Below are 16587 nucleotides of genomic sequence, written 5' to 3' on the forward strand. Positions count from 1 at the left end.
GTATACCAATTGTAGTGTCATTTTCCTTTCAACCACTCTCTTCAAAACAGAGATGGGTGTCATCAATCCCCACACCAGCAGAAACAGAGCCCCCTGGAAGCAACAAAGACATTCTATCGACTCAAAGAATTTGTCACCTATTCTGAGAATAAATCATGCATCCTTTCATACGTTCAACTGAATTTATTCATCTTGTCATTTCAGGATTCGATAAAGCCTCTTTCAAATTAAAGAAATGAATCAAGAAGAAGATTCAAGTAAAGAATTTTTAAATGCTTACTAACAGTCTAACAATGATTTTAAAAGATTTCTTCAAAACATCAGTAAGAAACATAATCAGTACCATAATTCACAGAGCTTCTAAATTTAAAATCCACAGTGTTGTTTTATAAAGTTCTTCGATGGTGGTCAGACTTTACGATATCAGTGGAATCATTTGTAATAGGAAAGAAACATGTTCATAATTTGATGAACTAATTTGTAGATAACAGGCCAACGTTTGCTTTTAAGATTAAAGGATATTTTTGCAGTCATGACAATGCCAAACATCATTCTTTGGGAGACCAAAAAGTGGCATATACTGGTTACAAGTGTATTAACACCTGTAGACCAATGGGATATTTATATGTTTTAATTCAAAATGCACTCTAAGAGTTATTCTCAATCAGGTTTTAAAACATAAACTCTGGAACTAGCACTATTACAATAATAAAGACAATTGAATTTTCAAAATGTTCTCAGTTGTTAAATGTGAGTTGCCTTCACCCTAAGCGCCTTGTGAAATTCTTAACAGCAGATATCAGGTTTAAAAGGTTGTTTCACTCAACACATACCAAGGAAGTGCCACTCCTGGTTCCTGAAAGGGGAGTGGGGAAAAAAAAAAATCTTACAAATATGTACCGAGTTTAAAAAGCTTGCCATACAATTGGAAATCAAATAAGAGTAATATCAAAACTAGTTGGGTTTTTGTTTCCTCTTACCTTTCTTAAGTAAAAAATTAAGCCAAGTGAGTAAATAAAGACACGTCGACATTGCTAGTATATGATAAAGTGGATTATTTCATGTGGAAAACAACCATAGCAATTCAACATTAACTTCCCTCAAGGATTTTCTGCCCCTGACCTCTGTGCATAAAATGGCATGCCAAATAATCGCACCACAGAAAAGGTGATGAAACAAAAAACCTACTTGTCTCTTAAGTAAATGATAACTCGGACCACCTCAGCAGTTAACACACACTACAAAGAGAAGCGTAAGATGTGGTTTAGCAAGAATTCAAAAGGTATGAGGAAATGAAACAAAAGCCTCTATGAGTCAATGTCCTCAAATACAATACAATAATCCCCCCATCTGCATCTCTGGAAAAATGATACGGCAAGTGTGTGCAAAATAAAATGACTTAAGGCATCCTTAACAAAGAAAGATGTGCTAACCTCCATAGATCCAGGAAGTGTGGCATCCTTTCTTTCATCCTTGTGGGGTTCCAGAGATCTTAGCTCAAAGAGTGGAATCCAAGTACTGCCTGTAAGTCCTCACCAAGAGCCATTGCACCCTGTGCACAGTGGGTGGGCTGGTGATCACAGAACTAAGGATGTGATGGATCAGACACTTGAGAAAGAAAAGCTACGATAAACACAAGACATTGCTGGGCTCCAACCAGCACAGAACAGCTATGATGAACAGTAGGGGAAATGATGACAGTTCAGGTAACTTGGTCACCAACTCCCAGCAAAAGCCAAGTAGCTGACTGACATAATAGGTCTAAAAGCCAATTTGGTCAAAAAAGAATGTGTACAGTTATTGTGGCAACTACAAGTAAATTTGGCATGATGCTGTTGCCCTGTCTCCCCATCCACCCAACTGCACAAGGTAAATTCAGAGCGATTTAGTAAGAAGTTGAGAAAACACATTTCCAGTAACTGAGAATTCCTTGAAGCAATCTTGATTTTGTGCCATTCCTTGGCACAAAGATGGAAATACAACCTGACAAATTTATATGTTTGAGAAACAAAGAAACACTGCAAAATACACAAAAGCCAGGCCTTATATTTTTATATAATGTATTACAAAAATCGTATCATGTTGACAGGAGAAAATAAAACACAGACAAGCAAAAAGCAGGCATCAAAATGCAAACTGGGGAGGAAAAATAAGCAAAGTAACCAAAACATGATTAAACCAAACTTTTATCATGTAGATTCTTCCTTCAGTCCAGTTCAGTTCAGTCACTCAGTCGTGTCCGACTCTGATCCCATGAATTGCAGCACGCCAGGCCTCCCTGTCCTTATGCATACATATTCAGAGAGTATGATATTTTCTATAAACATAGAATATCATATTTTTATACTATAGTTTCCCTACATAATAAAGTATCAGACTTTATTATATTCCAAGGGATCTTCCCAACTCAAGGATCAAACCCAGGTCTCCCACATTGTAAGCAGATTCTTTACCAGCTAAGCCACCGGAAAGCCCAGGAATACTTGAGTGTGTATCCGTACCTTCTCCAGGGGACCACCACAACCTAGGAATCGAATTGGGGTCTCCTGCATTGCAAGAAGATTCTTTACCAGCTGAGCTACCAGTTCAGTTCAGTTCAGTCGCTCAGTAGTGTCTGACTCTTTGCGACCCCATGAATCACAGTACGCCAGCCCTATCTGTCTATTACCAACTCCCAGAGTCTACTGAAACTCATGTCCATTGAGATGATGCCATCCAGCCATCTCATCCTCTGTCGTCCCCTTCTCCTCCTTCCGCCAATCCCTCCCAGCACCAGGAGGTGCTTTTCCAATGAGTCAACTCTTCGCATGAGGTGGCCAAAGTATTGGAGTTTCAGCTTTAGCATCAGTCCTTCCAGTGAATACCCAGGACTGATCTCCTTTAGGATGGACTGACTGGACCTTCTTGCAGTCCAAGGGACTCACAAGAGTCTTCTCCAACACCACAGTTCAAAAGCATCAATTCTTTGATGCTCAGCTTTCTTTATAGTCCAACTCTCATATCCATACATGGCCACTGGAAAAATCATAGCCTTGACTAGACAGACATTTGTTGGCAAAGTAATGTCTCTGCTTTTGAATATGCTATCTAGGTTGGTCATAACTTTCCTTCCAAGGAGTAAGCATCTTTTAATTTCATGGCTACAGTTACAATCTGCAGTGATTTTGGAGCTCCCCAAAATACAGTCTGACACTGTTTCCACTGTTTCCTCATCTATTTCCCATGAAGTGATGGGACCAGCTGCCACGATCTTTGTTTTCTGAATGTTGAACTTTAAGCCAACTTTCCTCTTTCACTTTCATCAAGAGGCTTTTTAGTTCCTCTTCACTTTCTGCCATAAAGGTGGTGTCATCTGCATATCTGAGGTTATTGATATTTCTCCCAGCAATCTTGATTCCAGCTTGTGCTTCTTCCAGCCAAGCATTTCTCATGATGTACTCTGCATAGAAGTTAAATAAGCAGGGTGACAACATACAACCTTGACATACTCCTTTTCCTATTTGGAACCAGTCTGTTGTTCCATGTCCAGTTCTAACTGTTGCTTCCTGACCTGCATATAGGTTTCTCAAGAGGCAGGTCAGGTGGCCTGGTATTCCCACCTCTTTCAGAATTTTCCACAGTTTATTGTGATCCACAGAGCAAAAGGCTTTGGCATAATCAATAAAGCAGAAATAGATGTTTTTCTGGAACTCTCTTGCTTTTTCCATGATCCAGAGGATGCTGGCAATTTGATCGCTGGTTCCTCTGCCTTTTCAAAATACAGCTTGAACATCTGGAAGTTCACGGTTCACACATTGCTGAAGCCTGGCTTGGAGAATTTTGAGCATTACTTTATTGGAGTGTGAGATGAGTGCAATTGTGCAGTAGTTTGAGCATTCTTTGGCATTGCCTTTCTTTGGGATTGGAATGAAAACTGACCTTTTCCAGTCCTGTGGCCACTGCTGAGATTTCCAAATTTGCTGGCATATTGAGTGCAGCACTTTCACAGCATCATCTTTCGGGATTTGAGATAGCTCAACTGGAATTCCATCACCTCCACTAGCTTTGTTTGTAATGATGCTTTCTAAGGCCCACTTGACTTCACATTCCAGGATGTCTGGCTCTAGGTGAGTGATCACACCATCGTGATTATCTGGGTCATGAACATCTTTTCTGTACAGTTCTTCTGTGTATTCTTGCTACCTCTTCTTAATATCTTCTGCTTCTGTTAGGTCCATACCATTTCTGTCCTTTATCGAGCCCATCTTTGCACGAAATGTTCCCTTGGTATCTCTAATTTTCTTGAAGAGACCTCTAGTCTTTCCCATTCTGTTGTTTTCCTCTATTTCTTTGCATTGATTGCCGAGGAAGGCTTTCTTATCTCTCCTTGCTATTCTTAGGAACTCTGCATTCAAATGGGAATATATCCTTTTTTCCTTTGCTTTTCACTTCTCATCTTTTCATAGCTATTTGTAAGGCCTCCTCAGACAGCCATTTTGCCTTTTTGCATTTCTTTTTCTTGGGGATGGTCTTGATCCCTGTCTCCTGTACAATGTCATGAACCTCCATCCATAGTTCTTCAGGCACTCTGTCTATCAGATCTAGTCCCTTAAATCTATTTCTCACTTCTACTGTATAATCATAAGGGATTTGATTTAGGTCATACCTGAATGGTCTAGTGGTTTTCCCTACTTTCTTCCATTTAAGTCTGAATTTGGCAATCAGGAGTTCATGATCCGAGCCACAGTCAGCTCCTGGTCTTGTTTTTGCTGACTGTATAGACCTTCTCCATCTTTGGCTGCAAAAGACATAATCAATCTGATTTAAATATTGACCGTCTGGTGATGTCCATGTGCAGAGTTTTCTCTTGTGTTGTTGGAAGAGGGTGTTTGCTATGACCAGTGTGTTCTCTTGGTGAAACTCTATTAGCCTTTGTCCTGCTTCATTCTGTACTCCAAGGCCAAATTTGCCTATTACTCCAGGAATCTCTTGCCTTCCTACTTTTGCATTCTAGTGCCCTATAATGAAAAGGACATCTTTTTTGGGTATTAGTTCTAAAAGGTCTGTAGGTCTTCATAGAACCATTCAACTTCAGCTTCTTCTGCGTTACTGGTTGGAGCATAAGCTTGGATTACTGTGATATTGAATGGTTTGCCTTGGAAATGAACAGAGATCATTCTGTCATTTTTGAGATTGCATCCAAGTACTGCATTTTGGACTCTTTTGTTGACCATGATGGCTACTCCATTTCTTCTAAGGGATTCCTGCCCAGAGTAGTAGATACAATGGTCATCTGAGTTAAATTCACCCATTCCAGTCCATTTTAGTTCGCTGATTCCCAGAATATCAACGTTCACTCTTGCCATCTTCTGTTTGACCACTTCCAATTTGCCTTGATTCATGGACCTAACATTCCAGGTTGCTATGCAATGTTGCTCTTTACAGCATCAGACCTTGCTTCTATCACTGTTCACATCCACTACTGGGTATTGTTTTTGCTTTGGCTCCATCCCTTCATTCTTTCTGGAGTGATTTCTCCGCTGATCTCCAGTAGCATACTGGGCACCTACCAACCTGGGGAGTTCCTCTTTCAGTATCCTATCATTTTGCCTTTGCATACTGTTCATGGGTTCTCAAGGCAAGAATACTGAAGTGGTTTGCCATGCCCTTCTCCAGTGGACCAACACATGAGAGGTTAACAAAATTTGTGAATCAGAAAATTCTAATGATTGAAGAGCTTCACTTTTAACCAAACTGTCATTTAAACCTGTTTATCTACTTGATTTGAACCCAAATATTTTTAATCAATACATGTGCTATGAACAGTTTGGTGTATATCACTATGGGCTTTTTACATAGATTTGTTACATAAATGATGGTTAAAGATTAGACTAGTGTACTCATCTCCCATGACTGCTGCAAAAATTTACCACAAACTTGGTAGCTTAAAGCAACAGAATGCTATTTTCTCACAGCTCTAGAGGCCGGAAGTCTGCACTCCCCCAGAGGCTCCAGGGGAGAATCCATCCCTTGCCTTTTCTGCCTTCTTGCCTGCATCCCTTGGTTTGCAGCCCCATCACTCCAATATCACTGTCTCCCTTCAGAAACTTCAGTTCTGCTCTTGACTGATTAGATCTGCTTCCCTTCAGACAAGCCAGGATAGCCCACATTAAAGATCCTTAATTTAATCATACCTGCAAAGACCCTGTTTTCAGATACAATAACATTTACATGTTTTAGTTATTAAGATCTGATACCCTGGCGGGGAACACTTTTCAATCTACTATACCTAGTAGATTCTTAGAAACTCTTGAAATCTACCTAGTAGATTCATAGAAATTCTTCTCAAACTGTCTTGAATTGACCTACTTTTTCTTATTGGAACTACATTAGTCCCCATTTTCTATATCTATGCTAATTATGCAAATCATGGGGCTCTTCTTTAAATGACTTTGCTACTGTCCCATTTGAAAATATCATAGGATCACCTCCCCAGCTGAAATAAATCCTTCTTGACGCTAGTTCCTGTTCACTGCTTGGTCTTCCTGTGCCTCCATATGTGGGGTAAGACTTTGAGAGACATTCTTTTTCATATTGCTCACATCCAATTGACCTCTGGGCATTGTTGTTGCTTTCTTAGTTCATTTCAAATTAGACGCCCTCTCCCCTTCCCAACTCTGAATGTCCCTCCTGCCATGCTCTGCCCTCCACCTCCCATTCTCATTCGGCTGTGGGAGTGACATTCCTAAAATGTCACTGAACACCTTGCTTCCCTCCTTAGAACACTTGAATGATGCTGACAACTCTCAGAGTCAAGTCCAAATAGCACAGACATACAAGACACGTTTAGATTTGGCCTCTGCCTACCTCTACACCCTCATTCATTAGTTCTATCCCATCCCCTCCGTCTGTTCTAAGCGGTCAACTGATGTCAGTTTTCTCGTGTTTTGGAACATGTTACAGGTTGCTGCCTTAGGAGGCCAAACAACTAGACAGCTCTTATTCCTCCTCCAGAATTTGGCCAAGAGAGCATCTTGTTTACTCTTTAAATAGATAAATTTTATACAGTAGTATGTGAATCATATCTCAATAAATGGTCATTAAAATAAGAATGTATCCTTTTCAATGATGTCCTATTTAGCATCATATACGTCTCTGCCAACTTTGCAAGCCTCCTCCATTCCCACCTCGTGTCTCACTCCAGAACATTTTATACAATGTTTTTGTCTATTGGTACATCTGACTCCTTGAGGGCATGACCATGACAAATTCATCTTCATTTTCTCCTCAATTAATATAATGTCTAGCACAAAGCAGACAGTAGATGCTTATTGAATGAATGACTAAAAGATTATCATTCTTAAACACAGTGATATATAGTTGAAACCAACGCTAATAAATCCAGCAAGTGGTAGAACTGAGTTTGTTACCTGGATTGAAGTTAACTGAGAATAATTTGCCACTCAGAAAGTAAATTGCCCTTAGGACTAAAGTACTCTTATGTGAAATGAATCGCCAGTCCAGGTTCAATGCATGATACAGGGTGCTTGGGGCTGGTGCACTGGGATGACCCAGAGGGATGGGATGGGGAAGGAGGTGGGAGGGGGGTTCAGGATGGGGAACACACGTACACCCGTGGTAGATTCATGTCAATGTATGGCAAAACCAATACAGTATTATAAAGTAAATAGCCTCCAATTAAAATAAATAAATTTTAAAATAAATAAATAAATAAAGTACTCTTAGGATTGATCAGTACCAGCCTTTAAGTTCAAAGAACAGGCCTGTGCATGCAGTTGTACTTTAAAGCAAGATCATCATTTCCCAGTAAAATACATCCTTTATCCTCAATTTTAATTCCAAGAGTTAGTGCTCACATTTATGAATGTCTGCAGGGATGAATCACCATCCTGCTTCTACAAGCTGTGTTTAATTAGCTTTAAAGAGTTTATATAAGCTCTCTGTCCTTCCTACTTAAGCACTACTAATTTTCTTGGCTGCCACATTTATAGAACAAATAAAGTGAACACATTCCTTTTAGTGGGGCCAAAAATTTCATCACAAATACTTAAAACCAGCATCACACACAACAGAGGAGTCTTCATTTCTTTGCATCACAAAACCTAATACAATTTTTCCCCCTGTTTTTCAAAGCTTTTTCACACACACACAAAAATATCTGATCTTTGGCAAAGATCAATCTTCGTGGGATATATTTCTAAAAACCAAAGTTTCAGTGACTGGCAAAATAACAGAAAAACATACTGATGTACATTCTTAATTGGAAGAGAATACAGATCAGAAGAATTATATCCAGACAACATGGGCAAACTTCAGATATTTAATCTTCTAATTGCTTTCCCAACAGAGTACATCTCCTGGTGCAGCAAACCTTGCTTCCCACCAGTCAGCAGGAAGGACAGAGGAGTTAGAGAAAAAGGATTAAGTGATCTTTCCTTGCCTTCTCTGAATTGATGGCACGGGGCAGAGGAGGGGATGAAGTCCCACTCTGTAACTCCCAGCTTCCTATTCCCTGGTTTAGGAGGAGAGGCTAAACCTAAATACCTTCACTATCCACTGCCATGATTCCTTGTCATGTCAAGCACCTGCTTGTCATTTTTGTGATAAATTCATTCAGTGCATAAATTTCCTGTTAGCAAAACCTTACCCAGTTTGTAAAAGAAGGTTGACTATTTTAATACTTTACAGCATTCCACAGTTCGTACACATCTGGGAGGAGAAGAGGCGAACTTAAATAGTCAAAGGATTTCATGACAGATGAAGAACGTCATCCTTTAGAACTGAATCCAGAAGGTACTCACAGGTTCTCCTCGAGATCCATCCTGCCCCGGAGCACCTGGAGGTCCTGCTTCTCCCTTTTAATGATAAAAAGAAACAGAGAATGCCATTTGCGGGTATGCTCACTAAAATAGTAATATGCAACATTACATATATGCAACATTGCCAGCTTCCTCAGGGGCTCTGTTGGTAAAGAATCTGCCTGCAATGCAGGAGACCTGGGTTCGATCCCTGGGTTGGGAAGATCCTCTGGAAGAGGGCATGACAACCCACTCCAGTATTCTGGCCTGGAGAATCCCCATGGACAGAGTAGACTGGCGGGCTACAGTCCCTGGGGTCGCCAAGAGTTGGACACGACTGAGAAGCTAAGCACACAGCATATATATACTAAAGCACATTAGAGACAAACAACTAAAATTACCTCTGGATTTCTTTCCTCATTTAAAAAAATTTCAAGTATAGTTAATTTACAATGCTATATTAGTTTCAGGTGTACAGCAAAGTGATTCAGTCACACGTACATATGCAGGCATATATATACATATATATATGTATATATACATATAGTTTTTGAGGTTTTTTCCATTATAGTTTATTACAAGATATTGAATATAGTTCCTTGTGCTATACAATAGGTCCTTGTTGTCTTGACTATTGATGTCAACTTTTCCTGACATCAAATAACTCATTCTGAAATCCATAAGGTGACTGTATAAACATCAAACCTATACGTGACAGAAGATAACTGAGTAGTTATAAGATAACTGGGATACCTGTATACTCATTCTTATGAGAACAGGATGATTCTGTCTTCAAAGTACATGTGACTTATATTTACATCAGTCCTTTTCATAGTTTTACTTTTACTTTAAAATTGATCACCCTGTTGGATATGTGACCTTACCTCTCAAGAGTTGCCTTTTAAAATCAAAACAAAGCTTTCATTAAGAATGTAGTTTCTATAGGTTATTACTTGAAATTATTCAGCACTGTAATCTGGTATTAGTTTAAAATAAACATATAAATGTGTATTTTAGGTAGCTGTTAAAATTATAATAGTTTTCAGTTATATGTCTTTAAATTATTCTGCTCAAATTATTTATGCACCTTATTTTACATCCACTTTCTGGCATGCTATAAGTTTTTCCCAGATGAATCCATTGCTAGCATGTAAAAACATATCATGACATGCTTACCAAAAAAATAAGTATTAGCTGAATTTAATCCTAAAAGGTATAATATCCACAGATCAATATGGCCATAAAACTGTCTGGACAAAAATATAGGGCAGTTGGGAAAAGTCCCTTGAAATAGATGTTTTAGGCTTCTTAAAACCTATTGGTCATAAAGAGCCATGAGGTTGTATGTCTGTTTGGGAAAGTATTATATCTTAACAAGCGAAGTTCTCTGCAAACAATTATGCCACACGTGAATTGTACCAGAGAGTGCATTTCACTGGACATGAAAGCAAAAGAGAAAGTAAAACCAAAATGAAAATATTTTTCTTGTAAATAACTCACATATCTGAGTCCAGGTAAGTTTAAAAGGTTGGGTGGGGGAGAAGTCTCAGAATACATGTATTAAAGCACGTGTCAACACCATTTTCTATAGTTCCATATCCTAATGAACTCCCCAGATTGTAAAAAATGAACCACAGAAAGAAGAACCAATAACACTTGGCTAAAACAATCACCCTTAGAAAAAAATCCAACCATATCACATTATATAAACACTGCTTCTCCCACTTTTATGAATTCTTACATTTCATTAGCACAGTGAAATACCAACTAAAGCCAAATATTTCATCTGTTCCAGTTTTATTTACAAACACTAGATGACAGTTGAGAATAGAAGGAGGCAAAAGATAATGTTTTCCTGTAAATTAACCAAACTAGAGGTCAGGGAGGTCCTACTGACCCAACAGTTCTACAGAAAAGTTTATAAAAATACCAAAGAGAAACAAAAATGGCTGTGAGATTCACAAAAGCTACAAGTTCAAAAGCCTGAAAAATTAGAGAAAATAACTATGGCAAGTTCTGACACAAGGCAAGTACTGACAAGGACGAAAATAACTATGGCAAGTACTGACAAGGATCAGTACTGCAGCTTTGGGCAGGAAAAAGCTCTTTGCAGGAAAGAGCTCTCAGCAAGATGTCCCTTTGTCTTGACGGTAACCTTAAACCAGGAACTCTGTGTTCTACTTATCTCCAGTTCTGACACACTTTTCAGATCTTTGGATCACACAATATTTTGCCTAACTTTTTGAGTCTTTCTGGAGATGAAAGAAGTATAACAGAAGTGAAGAATAAGCATTTGACAGATGATCAGATACCTTCCCCAGCTTCTGGTTCAGTAACCTTCCAAACAAACTGTGGGAACCAGACAAGATATAAAGAAAGATTATGAGGAGTCGATAAGCCTGCACTCAAGCTGACATGCAGAGGGGATAGCAAGGACTCTGACCCCCATCCCAATGATTAACTGATATTACTTCCTACTTCTTCTTCTTTTTTTTTTTTTTTACTTTATTTTACTTTACAATACTATATTGGTTTTGCCATACATCAACATGGCTGAGCAGAATCTTCGGAGATGTTTTTGGAAGACACAAGTTCACCTTCTCCCTAGAGAGCTGGCATTCTGATTAAACATGACTTTCCTCTCCACCAACATTTGTGAGTATTGATTTTGTAAAAGTTGAGCATCAGGACCCAATATGATCATGTCAGGAGGAACCACCCATGTCAGTGGTTCTCAAGGTTGGTCCCTACTCAAGCCAGATCAGCTTCACAGCACTGAGGAACTTCTCCAAAATGCAACATTTCAGGCCCTGCTACAAACCCACTGAGTCAGAAATTCTGGATGGTGGGGCCCAGCAATTTATGTGAACAGCTAATTCTAATGATTCAAGAACCATGGCAGACTTTTGAGTCATTAGGTAACTTAACTTCCACCACTTCCAGGTATTATCATATGTGATTGTCATACTGAAGCAAATCCGTAGTTTAGATCATCTGTATATGAATTAAAGGGGGCAGGAGAGTTGTCTATCAGTTGTTGTTCAGTTGCTCAGTCATGTCCAACTTTTTGCAACCCCATGGACTGTACTACACCAGGTTTCCCTGTAGTTCACCATCTCCCAGAGAAGCTGAAACTCCAATACATTGGCCACCTGACAGAAAGAGTCAACTCAATGGAAAAGACCCTGATGCAGGTAAAAATTGAAGGCAGGAGGGGAAGGTGACAACAGAGAATGAGATGGTTGGATGGCATCACTGACTCAATGGACACGAGTCTGAGCAAACTCTGGGAGATGGTGAAGGACAGGGAAGCCTGGTGTGCTGCAGTCCATGGGGTCGCAAAGAGTCAGAGATAACTGCGTGAACAGCAATAACAACATATTCACTGAGTCAGTGATGCCATTCAATCATCTCATCCTCTGTCATCCCCGCTCCCCCTGCCTTCAATCTTTCCCAGCATCAGGATCTTTTCCAAAGAGTAGGCTCTTCCCATCAGGTGGCCAAAGTATTGGAGCTTCAGCTTCAGTATCAGTCCTTCTAATGAATATTCAGGATTGATTTCCTTTAGAATTAACTGATTTGATCTCCTTGCAGTCAAAGAGACACTCAAGAGTCTTCTCCAGCACCACAGTTCAAAAGCATGAATTCCTCAGTGCTCAACCATCTTTATAATCCAACTCTTGCATCCTTACATGACTGCTGGAAAAACCATAGATTTGACTAGGTGGATCTTTGTTGGCAAAGTACTATCTCTGCTTTTTAGCGCTTTTCTTCCAAGGAGCAAGCGTCTTTTAATTTCCTGGCTGCAGTTACCATCCGCAGTATTTTGGAGCCCAAGAAAATAAAATCTGTCACTGTTTACACTTTTTCGCCATTTGCCATGAAGTGATGGGATCAGATGCCATGATCTTAGTTTTTTGAATGTTGAGTTTTAAGACAGCTTTTCACTCTCTTCTTTCACCTTCATCAAAAGGCTGTTTGGTTTATCTTCTCCCATCAGTGGTGTCATCTGCATATCTGAGGTTATTGATATTTCTCCCAGCAATCTTGATTCCAGCTTATGATTCATCTAGCCTATCATTTTGCATGATGTGCTCTGCAAATAAGTTAAATAAGCAGGGTGACAACATATAGCCTTGACATACTCCTTTCCCAATTTTGAACCAGTCCATTGTTTCATGTCTGGTTCCAACTGTTGCTTCTTGTCTTGCATACAGGTTTGTCCAACAGTGAGAACAACTAATTCGGGATTACATGACCACTTTGGTTGGTAAAGACCTCCCCTTTTATTACTTTGATCATTAACTCCATCTTAGTATGTTACTCTGATTAAGAAGTATTTTTTAAAAAAGTCACCATCAACAATGTATATCAGTAATGAAGTTTCACAATTACTTGAAAATTTAATTTCTTCTTATTCTTTGTACTTCTTGTCAAGAGTGATAATCAGAAGGATACAGAATCATACGAATAAAACATCTACTCTTTATAATGTATAGCAGAGATTCTCCAACTCTATCTGCATCAGAATCATCTGGAGCGTTAGATAAACTGCAAATGGTGGACCCCACTCCAGAGTTTCTAATTCAACAGGTGCTGATACTGCTGGCCTTGCAACCACACTTTGAGAACCACACTGGTTCTAACCCAGATCTCAAGGAAGAGACTCTACACCCTTTCTGCACTCACCCACCCATCCCTAGTGAACCACAATGGCTTTGTCTGGCTTTGTACTTGGTTCTGAGTTTTATAATGGCTAGATTGTTCAGCAAGTGTCTCATTTATGTAGGCACTGGTTTCCTGGCTTTCACATTCTTTAAAGGATAGAAACACATCCTACAGGAGTTTTTTTAATCACCCAGCATGCTTAGAATCACACTGAACATAATATAAGACTATATGTACAACTGCTGGAGCACATCAAGGTAGGCAAAATGGATGATTTATTGTCAAATGCTCAATTTTGGGAAGATAATGGAAATGGGATAGTTATTTGTGGATAGAGCTATTTGCAAATGAAATGGGATACAGCTATTTGCAAAAGGAAAGGGGATAGAGCATTTGTGGACAGAACTATTGCAAATGCTGTCGGAAGATTATGCAGGGTAATTATGACAAGATCATGGCCAGTAATCTTGACCCAGGAATGATCTCTTCACTGTTTTAAAAATGTTTCATTGGGAGACGAAAAGAGGATTTCTGCTTAGTTATCTTCCATAAAATTTTCCAATGCTATATGCAACTAGTGTATGAAATTCAGTACTGCATCTGGAACTTAATTTCATCACTTGATTCCTTTCATGACCTGGAGATCCTGGTATATACCAATATGTTTGGCTGGTAGGAAAAAAGGCATGTAACATGTCTCAACCTCTAATTTATCATTTTGCTATTCTATTATTAATTCCTTCCTGATATAAGATAAATAGAAAATGTCATGCTAAACATTATTCCTCAATCCAGTCTCTGCAGCTAATGTCAAAGATGATTTATTCTATAGCAAACCAGTTATTTTTAAAAAGCAAATTTAACCAAAAATAGAGATGTGAAACTTGCATTGCATGTGTATTTCCTTTCATGTGGTGGTCTTTGGTACTTACCCACAAAAATGAAAGCATGAGGTGTAATTTAGTATGTGGCCATTGCAACCCTCAAAATCTGGTGGAAGGTGTGTGACCATGAAAATATAATTTAATTTTGAAGAAGATCCTTACTTTGTTATTAAATACTATAATCTACCTTTGATCTTATTCCATGGTTTATTCTTAGTATGTAAACAAAATTCTAGTATGCCAGAGAATATATTAAAGATGTAAGACTGGGTAAGCTCCTCCTGGCTAACCAAATAAACAGACAAGAAATTTGGAAGGCATCATGCATAAAGGAATCACACAAACTAGGCCTGAAATTCAGGCTGTGCCATGTAAAGGACTGTGCACTTCGGGGTAAATGCTGTAATGGCTCTTAATTCGATTTTAATTTCAAAATGATACTGATATTCTCAACTTCATAGACTTTTCTTTTCAAGAAAATTAAATAAGCGTCTTTGTGAAAGTGCCTTGAACATCTCTAGAAACAGGAGGGAAGATCCAGGAAAGTTAGCTACTCTACTGACATCAAAGGGTTTGGAATTTTAACAGTTCTTTAACTATTAAGATTTGTTTCAGGCTACACTATTTTCAAATAATACATTATTTTTCTATTTGACAGCTATGGTTTGGCATTATAATTTAGGAAAAATGAATTACTTTTTAAGTGCTTGGAAAAAAAACACATTGATTATTTCAATGTCACTAGAGGCCAGAAGTCTGGGCATGGCTTTACTGAGTTATCTGTGTGTGTGCATGAATGCTAAGTCCCTGCAGTCGTGTTCAACTCTGTGCGACACTGTGGACTGTAGCCCATCAGGCTCCTCTGTCCATAGGAGTCTCCAGGCAAGAACACTGGAGTGGGTTGCCATGGCCTCCTCCAGAGGATCTTCCTGACCCAGAGGTTGAACCCACATCTTTAATGTCTCCTGAACTGACAGGTGGGTTCCTTGCCACCAATGCCACCTGGGAAGCCCAGTTCTCTGAGTAGGGTCTTACAAAGCGGTAACCGGGAGGTCTGCTGGGTTGTGTTCTCATCCAGAGGCCTGACTGCAAAAGTATCTACGTCCACATTAACTTACTTTGTTGTCAGACTTGAGCAAGTAGGCTCTAAATGGAGCCCTTCATAACGTCCCATCATTACAGGAGTGACACCTGTTGGTTAGAAGCAAGTCATAGGTCCCATGCACACTCAAAAGTAAGGAATTAAAAAGACATGAGCACCAGCAGGTGGGAGTCACTTTCCAGTCTTCCTGCCCCAATTACCACCTGTAAGGGTGGTACTGTTTGCCTGGATACTAACAATATATGAAACTGTCTGTTTACTCACAGCCTTGACAAGAAGATTGGATTTTTAACTCAAGCTTTTGAACTTTTGTCAACTGGTGAGTAATTGTACCTTGGTATAGCTTCAATTTGTATTTCTTTTATTATGAGTGAAGTTGAACATCTCTGTACATTTAAGGGCCACTTTACACCTTTTTTCGGCTTTAAGAGTTATATATTCATGTCATTTCCTCTCATCTATGTATTTATATTTATTGAAATATAATTAATTTACAATATTATAAGTCAAATAACCTGTGATTAGACAGTGGAAGTGATGCATATATTTGAGGGATTAGATCTGGTAGACAGAAGCCTGGGGAACTATGGATGGAGGTTTGTAACACTGCACAGCAGGCAGTGACTAAAATCAGCCCCAAGAAAATTAAATGCAAGAAGGCAAAGTGGTTGTCTGAGGAGGCTTCACAAATAGCTGAAGAAAGAAGGGAAATGAAAGGCAAGGGAGAAAGGGAAAGATATGCCCAGCTGAATTCAGAGTTCCAAAGAAGGGCAAGGAGAGACAAGAAGTCCTTCTTAAGTGAAAAATCCAAGGAAATAGAGGGAAAAAATAGAATGGGAAAGACTAGAGATCTCTTCAAGAAAATGAGAGATACCAAGGAAACATTTCATGCAAAGATGGGCTCAATAAAGGACAGAAACTGTATGGACCTAACAGAAGAAGAAACTATTAAGAAGAGGTCGCAAGAATACATGAAGAATTGTACCAAAAAATATCTTAATGGCGCAGATAACCATGATGCTGTAATCACTGACCTAGAAGAGAAGACTCCTGAGAGTCCCTTGGACTGCAAGGAGATCCAACCAGTCCATTCTGAAGGAGATCAGCCCTGGGTGTTCATTGGAAGGAATGATGC

The 16587-nt window shown here is 39.2% G+C and overlaps 1 protein-coding gene across 1 annotated transcript in view; it reads right to left on the reverse strand.

The window, feature by feature from the left end:
- Positions 1-16587, reverse strand: part of COL21A1 (collagen type XXI alpha 1 chain) — a 169406-nt gene that overhangs the window by 44411 nt on the left and 108408 nt on the right. Inside the window, exon 16 of the mRNA XM_052648985.1 lies at positions 8802-8855. Coding sequence (XP_052504945.1) covers positions 8802-8855 — 54 coding nt within the window. The remainder of the gene's footprint in view (positions 1-8801; positions 8856-16587) is intronic.

Source organism: Budorcas taxicolor, chromosome 11 (genome assembly GCF_023091745.1).
Source record: "Budorcas taxicolor isolate Tak-1 chromosome 11, Takin1.1, whole genome shotgun sequence".
NCBI classification, from domain to species: domain Eukaryota; kingdom Metazoa; phylum Chordata; class Mammalia; order Artiodactyla; family Bovidae; genus Budorcas; species Budorcas taxicolor.